The sequence below is a fragment of the Molothrus aeneus genome, chromosome 6 (assembly GCF_037042795.1).
Source record: "Molothrus aeneus isolate 106 chromosome 6, BPBGC_Maene_1.0, whole genome shotgun sequence".
NCBI lineage: Eukaryota > Metazoa > Chordata > Aves > Passeriformes > Icteridae > Molothrus > Molothrus aeneus.
Window position 1 is genome coordinate 62,106,523 of NC_089651.1, and position 8,862 is coordinate 62,115,384.

The 8,862-nt window shown below is 47.1% G+C and overlaps 1 protein-coding gene across 2 annotated transcripts in view; it reads left to right on the forward strand.

Annotated features, from left to right (window-relative positions):
- Positions 1-8,442, forward strand: part of MDGA2 (MAM domain containing glycosylphosphatidylinositol anchor 2) — a 213,676-nt gene extending 205,234 nt beyond the window's left edge. For both annotated transcript variants that reach the window (XM_066552387.1, XM_066552388.1), the window contains 3 exons: positions 1,527-1,657; positions 5,736-5,841; positions 6,331-8,442. In XM_066552387.1, the coding sequence (XP_066408484.1) occupies positions 1,527-1,657; positions 5,736-5,841; positions 6,331-6,419 (326 nt within the window). In that variant the 3' untranslated portion in view covers positions 6,420-8,442. The remainder of the gene's footprint in view (positions 1-1,526; positions 1,658-5,735; positions 5,842-6,330) is intronic.
- The last annotated feature ends 420 nt before the right edge of the window (positions 8,443-8,862 follow it).

The following is an 8,862-nucleotide window of genomic DNA, read 5'->3' on the forward strand; positions in this document are numbered from 1 at the left end:
CAAACACCTGGGCTGGGCTAAAGGAATCCCTTTGCAATCCCTTTCTGGTTTAGGTTTTTCCCTGCTTTGTGTGGAGGCAGAGCCAGACTTTCCTCTGCAGATCCCATTTCCTTTGTGCCCATTCCCTGCATTCCAGGTGGGATCACAGAGCTGCTCCTCATTCTCCCTTCCCAGCTCCTTCAGGGAAGATGGATGGTCCCATTCCAATCCCATTCCAGTCCCATTCCAATCCCATTCCAATCCCATTCCAATCCCATTCCAGTCCCATTCCAATCCCGTTCCAGTTCCATTCCAGTCCCATTCCAATCCCATTGCAGTCCCATTCCAGTCCCATTCCAATCCCACTCCAGTCCCATTCCAGTCCCATTCCAGTCCCATTCCAATCCCATTCCAGTCCCATTCCAATCCCGTTCCAGTTCCATTCCAGTCCCATTCCAGTCCCATTCCAATCCCGTTCCAGTTCCATTCCAGTCCCATTCCAGTCCCATTCCAATCCCATTGCAGTCCCATTCCAGTCCCATTCCAGTCCCATTCCAATTCCATTCCAGTCCCATTCTCTCCCCCTGGTGAAAAGGCCATCAGGGGAATATTTCCTCCATTAAATCTCCAGCCTGATGTTTTCCAAGGGTCCAAGTTTGACTTTTGCTGGAAACAAGAACTGTTCCAGAGCAGGTGCAGCTGCCTCAGATCTGGGAGCTTTCCTTGGAATTTTTGGGATCTGCTGTGCCAGCATCCCGAAAATGCTGCTCCTGTGGGAATTTGGCTGTCTGAAAGTCTCAGATTAGGAGAAATACACTGAATTTACAGAGCACAAAGAGGCCCCACTGCCCCACACACCTGCAGGCAACCACAGTGGCAAATAAGACCAAAACCCCCAAATTCTGTGAATTAATGAACCCAGAGAAATGAAACTTGTTCTTTTTCTGTGCACCAAGAGAATCTGGTTCTGTTCACGCCTGCAGGTGACCCTGGCGTCACAAATGTCTGTGCTGGCACCGGTTACTTACTGGTGGGCAAAGGTGCAGCTCTGGGGGGTTTTCCTGCACAGGGAGAGGTTTTGGAGGTTTTTTTGAACTCAGAGGATGTTGTTGTCCTCCAGAAATATTCCCAAGGGCATCAGGTCTCTCCCTGAGGTGGATCTGCCAGGTTCTGGGGAGCTCCAGGAGTTCAGCAATGGGCAGAGGAAAGCTGGTAGGAAACGAGCAAGAACTCAGCACAAAAGAACCAAATTGCTGATTTTGCCCTGGACAAGGAGGTCTAATGCCAATTTCTTGCTCCAAACCACAGAAAATTCCTTTTTGCCTGTTTTCCCTGGAATTCTCATGCCTTGCCTGAGCTGCAGGATGGGTGCTCAGTTCCCCTCTGCTGGGAGCTCCCATCACCACTTCCCGGCATTCCTGAATTTAAAAGGTTTGGAATTTACGGCAGGAAACTTCCACACCTCAAATCCAAGGAAAACAGGCGAGGAGGGTGCTGCAGCATCCAGGCAGAGCCTTCCCAACTCCAGCTCTCCTTCTGTTTTCCAGGAAGTTTGAATGTTTACCTGAGGCTCAAAGGCCAGACTGCCATAGAAAACCCCTTGTGGTCCTCGAGTGGGAATAAGGGACAGCACTGGAACCAAGCCCGGGTGAACATCAACCCCCCCACCTCATTCCAGGTAAGACTGGCACCTCCAGGAACTGGGAATTCAGGGCTGGGAGGGAGACTGGGAATATTGACCCTTTTCTTTGGGATTTTCCAGCTCTGGAGGCTGCTCATGGACGGATCATTGCTTTCCTTGAGCACCACGGGGCTTAATAATGCTTGAGCTCAAAACACTTTCCAGCTTCCCAAAGATGCTGGGAGTGATTCCAGCAGGTTTTGATTTCAGATTAGCAAGTGGAATATAAAATCATTCGCTGGGAGAAATTACTTAGGGCGCCTGTGTTAGAGGATTTTGGAAATACTTGGATTTTCTGTGGGAAATGAATGATCTGGGAGCCTGACACACAGGGGGCTGTGACAGGTTTTTCACACATTTCCTGCTGGGGTTGACAGGGAGGTGCTGATGGACCTTTAGGGGCAGTTCCCAGGCACACTGGAACACTCCCAAAAAAGCAGCTGCTGCCAGCAGGTCCTGCTGCGGGTGAGGCTGGGAATGTCCTCAGGGAATGTGGGAGTCACGAGCCATGCCCTGAGTGCAGGGCTCTCCTCTGAGCCCTCTCTGTCACTTCCAGCTCTCCTAGGGGAGAAAATGTATTTTTGGGAAAGAGTTACAGGCTGGTTTGGGTTTGAAGTGACCTTGAATCCCATCCCATTAAATGCCATCCCATTAAATCCCATCTTATTCAATCCCATCCCATCAAATGTCATCTCATTCAATCCTATTCCATTCAATCCTATTCCATTCCATCCCATCCCATCCCATCCCATCCCATTCCATCCCATCCCATCCCATCCCATCCCATCCCATTCAGTTCCATCCCATCCCATCCCATCCCATCACATTCAGTTCCATCACATTCAATCCTATCTCGTTCAATCCCATCCCATTCCATCCCTATCCTATTCCACACCTCCCACTATCCCAGGGTGCTCCAAGTCCCAGTGTCCAACCTGGCCTTGGAAGATTCCTTCAGTGCAAATCCAAACTGCTCTTCTAAAAATTTGCATTAAGTTCCACTTCCTTCATTTTCAGGGAATTCCTGATCCTGACCCTTTGTTTTTATTCCCATGCATGAGAGGCGTTGGCAGGAGAGAAATGGTTTGGTCTGTGGGATTGCAGAGCAATTCCAAGGATGGGAATTAGAGGAAAATTGAGGGAGAGGGAGATGTGAAATACAGTGGGACATGAGAGAGCTGGGAATGTTCCCCTGGAGGAGGGAAGGATTCAGGAAAACCTCAGAGCCCCTGGCAGGGCCTGGAGGGGCTCCAGGAGAGCTGGAGAGGGACTGGGGACAAGGGATGGAGGGACAGGAGCCAGGGAATGGCTGCCAGTGCCAGAGGGCAGGGATGGGTGGGAGATTGGGAATTGGGAATTCCTGGCTGGGCTGGGATTGCCAGAGCAGCTGTGGCTGCCCCTGGATCCCTGGCAGTGCCCAAGGCCAGGCTGGACACTGGGGCACCCTGGGACAGGGGGAGGTGTTCCAGGCTGGGAGTCTGGGAGGTTTGATGGGAACAAAGTGTCAGGAATGGGGAGAAGAGGAATTGCAGAGCTCAGGAACACTCAGAGCCCGGGCCAGGCACAGAAAATCAGAGTGGTTGAGTTTTTCATTGGTGAAGTTGAGATAAATCCAAGAATTCTGAAGAGCGAAGGAGAAAGAAGTGATTTAATGTCTGAACATAACAAATGGCCTGGGAAAGGGAAGGGAGAGATGGATTTGAGGGGGTTTTGGAGACCTGGGAAGGGCTTTAGAAAGTCAGGGAAGAATCAAAGCCTTGGGCAGGGAAATGCAAAGGATTTGGCAGCAGCAATCCAGAGGAGCGGAGGAGGGAGATTCCAGAGGGAAGCTCCTCTCCTTGGCTGCTTTTCACCTTTTACATTGTTGTGTTTAAAGGTTTCAGCATAAAATAAATGTAAAGCTCTGACCAAATATAACAAATAAATGTCAGAACTCTTGGAGCCTTAAATTATCTTTTTTTTTTTAGCATCTCTTGCATCACAGCAAATTTTATTTTTCATTTAGGAGTGTAAGTAGGAAGGAATATAAAGCTCCAAGTTAAATTTAAGGAGAGGGAATTGAAGTGAATCTTTGCAGTAAAACACTGCAGTGACATGAAAATTAAAACTTTTTATAGGGTAATTTATAGGGGTAGAAGATTTTATACCTTGTCAGTCCCTGTGATATAGAACAAAGCTTTTGTCATGAGGATCTGGAAGGACTGCAGTGCTTTAAATCTCAAAAAAGTGCATAAATCTATCTCAGATATTCAATATTTTTAAAGAATGAACACCCCAAAAATAGAGTCCCCCAAAAAAAGGGGGACATGTTGGTTCTGTCATCCAGAAAAATGTCAATTTTAGTTCAGATTTGAGCATCAGGACATGGTGATGGTATGGGTGATTGGGATTTGATTTATTGCTAATTTAGGATCTAAATATTGCAGTGTCCAAATAAAAATTCCAGGATTTATTACAAAGTTTTGGGAATAGCAGGTCTCCTGTTTGGGCCAGTGCCACCCCTCCTTGTGGGGCTCAGCCCACCCAGATTTGGTCCCTTTGTGTCCAAAATATTCCAACATCAGCAGGATGGGCTGGGAACAGCCAGGGTTTGCAGCCCTTGGCCCTGCAGGATTCCCAATCCCAAATCACAAAACTCTTGTGGAGATTCTTTGGGATTTATCTCCATGTTTGAATGATCTCAGAGCTTTCACTCCCCCATCCAAAAGGGAATATTCCCAATTTTCAGGCTGGAGGTGTCCCTGGCAGGGGGAATATCAGGAGACCAGTTTGTCCCAGTTTGCCCCAGTTTGTCCAGTCTCCAGCAGCATTTTGACCCCTTTTTCAGGTCGATGTGCACCAAACTGAGCCCTCTCAGCTCCCCACTTTTGGGGGCGTTAATGACACCCTGAAGCCCCTCCTGCACCCCCCACCTGGTGGGATTGTCCTGGGGCACCCCAAGAGCCAGCAGGGAAAGGGAGCAGGGTGAGGGCGGCACACAAGGGAAGGTGAAAATCTGCCTGAAATTCTGTGGAAAAATCAGAGAATCCCACACTGGTTTGGCATGGAAGGGATTAAAAATCGGTTTATTCCACCCCTGCCATGGGCACAGACACCTTCCAATTCCCAGGCTGCTCCAAGCCCTGTCCAACCTGGCCTTGGACACTTCCAGGGGTGAGGCAGAAGCTGAATGCCCTCAAAACACTCAGGATTGGCTTTTTAGGATCATAATTCCATTCCATTAAGAGCAGAGTGACCTTTCCTGTACCCCCTATTCTCCGGTTTGATGCAGTGTTTTTAACAACAGCTGTCCAAAACCATAATGGGGTTGGTTTTTGTTTTTTTTTCAGGATACTGATAGGGAATTCTGCTCAATTGGCACCTCCTGCCATCGCTGGGAGCTGCAGGCTGGGTTCTGCTCCATGCCCTGCCAACTCCTGTGCTGTGATTTGTTCTGAGTGTGGAGCAACCCCTCTCTGAGGGCCACCAAAATCGCTGCCAAATGCAGCTTTTAATTAAATGCTGCCTGTTGTGTTTGGACAGAGCCCTTTAGGCTGGAAAATGTTTTCCATTGTCAGGAAAAATTGGACTTTCAACTCCACTGATTGGTGTTGTTCCTGCTGCCAAGGAGCAGGGGCTGGATTTTGGGGGAGGAGAGGTTTTCCTCTTGAGATCCAGGCACGATTTCCTCTTCCAGCAGTTTGGTTTCAGACAAGGAATATTGGAGAGAAAAGTGCCAACAGGACTTTAAAATCCCAGTCATCCACTCAGCAGAGGTTGAAGTTCATCTAAAATTGCAATAAAGTCTCTCACTGTGATAAAACTCATCCCAATTCCTCTGAAAAAAACATTCCTAGATGGAATCAAAGCTTCCAAACCTGATGAGAACCCACATGTTGGGAAAAAATAGATCCTAGCATGGAATTTACTTCCACAATCTGAAATTAGATACTTGAATGTCTTAATTTTAAGAAAGTCCCTTCTTTTTGTGCTGGTTTCGATTTTAGGATCTGATCTTCTGGACATTTTTTTATTCGTCCCCCTTTGCTCTGCTGGATGTTTTTAATTTACCACCCTCTGATCTTCTTTTTCCCAGCTCATCTTTGAAGGGATCCGTGGCCCTGGAATCGAAGGGGACATTGCTATTGACGACGTGTCCATTGTGGAAGGAGAGTGTATGAAATCAGACCAACCGGCCAACAGTGAGTGCCTCTTCCCCACAAGTTCCTTCCCGTCTTTCCCCTTCCCAAACGGATCTTTTCCAGCAGAACAATCCCTGCTTTGGGGTCAGCTGGAGGGTTTAAAGTGGAATGTTGTCCTGGGGAATGCTTTGCTCAGATGCTGGATGGGTGCGAGGCAGAGGTGAGAGTGGGGTGTGAGGCTGGGCTGGATTTGAGATACTCAGGCGGGTAAAACAACATCAAAACAGTGCCCAGGGGGCCCAAACAGCATGGAATCCATGGAAATCTCTGCTGTGATTCCCTGAGGGCTCTGTCTCACCCCTCCACCCTGTGTGTGCATTAAAACAGAGGCAACCACGCAGCCAGGTGGATTTTCATCCCAGTTCCTGCCCTATCCCACTGGTGAGGGTTGTCCTCGTCCCCTCATGGCGGGAGGTGACTTTGGAACACTGTAGTAATGCTGAAGGGATGCGGGCACCTCTTCAATTCTATTTTCTCCCCTTTTTGTAGATCTACGATCAGGTGCTGTTGGGCCATTAGCACATATACGACTTCTCCCACTCCTCATCCTCATGTCTGTCTTAAGTCATCAGAGGTGACCTTATCCTGGCAGAGGCTACAAGAGATTCACCAGGCACTGGCATGAAGAAAGAGTCTTTGTAAAATGGACATTTCCAAACAAACTACCAAAGATTCCTCCACTGACTGACTCGAAAGTTAAATAAATACGTAAATAAATAATTTAAAAATTTAAAAAAAAGCAGATTAAGAAAGCACTGGGGACTTGAAAAGGCATCACGGGAGTGGAACTCACTAAGAACCAAGCTTGAGACCGAGATCTGGCCTAAGTAAGGAAGAGACCTTCAGGTGCTTTTGTGGTCACTGATGAATTCAGCATCACCTGGTTGAACTCTCGGCAAAGAGCTCTAGAAACCCTTGTCAAAGCACAAAGTCATGGCTGGTTTTGTTTCAAATGAATCGTTTGCTTGTTACCATGGAAACCGAATGGCCTGCCAAAAAAAAAAAAGAGGAAGGAGAGAGAGAGAGAGGAAATACAAACACAGAGAGAGAGAGAAACACCTCACTGTAAACAGGGTACGTGAAGAGCTGGCGTTCATTTTCCCTTCCCGAAGGTTTTTAGCGTAGAGTTAAACAAATGTCAGCCCTTTCTACTTCGGCTGTCACCTCCCCTCGAGGACAACCCGGAATCGGAGCTGTTTGCAGACATTCCCGTTTCATTCCTCACGGCTCTGCTTGGTGACTGTGTGCTGTCTCCTTTTGCATGCATTCCCACCCAGGACGTGCCACCTGGGCTTACATTTGTCACAGGCTTCACTGGGAGTTTGCTCGCGGCCGCTGGAAGATCCCTCTCCCCTCCCCACCGGAGTCATCAGCTCTACGGAAGTGAAGAAACCAAACCACCGTCTTTTATAAATTGCCATGGAAACCAAGTGCCTTCAATGAAACAAGCCTGATTTCAAAAAAAAAACAAAAACAAAAACAAAAAAACAAAAAAACCGAACAAAATATATATATATATATATATAAATATATATATATAAAAAAAAAATTATAATAAATGTAATAACGATGATTTCGACGCGGAAGCTTTGCACCGCTGAAAACGTGGGCTGTGCAAAGTCTTTTCTAAACAAACTCTGGAGCCTGGGTGTGCAGGCAAGGAGACGGAGCCGCTTCTGGAGAAGGATGGATGGACCTAAGCTGCTGTGGAAAGCCTTTGGGATGAGATCCGTGCTGTGTGACCTTGCAGACAGCCATGGCCTTTCAGCTTCTTATCCATTCGAAACAGCTCCCGGCGGTGCTGCCCGTGGGTGCAGCACCTTTTGTTGTCGTCGTCGTCGTCGTCGTTTCAGGTTCTCCAGTGGGTCAACCAGAGGAACAAAGGTGGTTCAGACACACACTTGGTGCAGAAGGTGGTGAAACACAGGATGATTTTCTTACTCTCCCCCTCCGTTGGGACGGCTCCCGACATCTGGAGCTCCGGACGCTCCGAGGGGGCTCTGCCTCTGCCCCGGAGCCAGACTCGGTGCAGAGGGTGAAAGATTATTTTGTTATTGTAGCGAAATTCAAAAAACAAACAAACAAAAAGTTTAAAAAAAAATTAAAAATAATCCACTTTTACAAGGAAAAAAAAAAAAATAAAAGCTGTACAAAATGGGTTCGAGCTACCCGAACACGTGCCGGTTTTCCACTGCATTGTAAAGTTCCCTTCCAGTTGGTTATGAAATTTGAAGACCTTTTTCCTTAAATTAGCTCAGCTTTTAACTTCATTTAAAAAAAAAAAAAAGACTTTTGTCTAAAGAAGAGTATTATTATTATTATAATTATAATAATTATTATTATTATTCTGTGTTCTCTCGACACCCTAGGATTAAAAGCAAAACCTGATATGCAAATAATTGGAGTACAAATGTGAAAACAAACGAAAGAGGAGTATAATAATTGCAAATATGAGTATAAAAAGCACAACGAGATGCAGTAAAACAATGACAAGGCTTGATTTTTTTTATTCTGTAGAGAAATGTTTGTGCAAATTCAGTAATTCCACTGAAGAGATAATTTTCCAGCTCTGTTCAATAAAGCCTCTTTCCAGGTAAGGCAGCCCCGTGGTGCGTGTGTTTGTTGAGACGCTGGCAGGGCTTTCCTTGGTCAACTGGTGTCAGCTGGAGTTGTACTGGTCCATACTGGTGGCACTCGGGGTCTGGAGCATTCCCAGGATGCTCTCGGCTCCCTGGTTTTTAGGCATTTTGGTGTCTTTAAGTTCCTGTGCTTGGAAAACGGTGGGAGCTCCAAGTCAGGACATTTTCAGAGAATCCCAGGATGGTTTAGGTTGGAAGGGACCTTAAAGCTCATCCCTGGAATCATGGAATATTCTGGGCTGGAAGGATCATCGAGTCCAAATCTGAACTGAATGGTCCCTGTGGGGATCGAACCCACAACCTTGAGGTTATCAGCACCTTGCCCTGTTTGGAAGAAAGTGGGAACTCCAAATCTGGAATGGACCGTGGGGTTTGGAAGAAA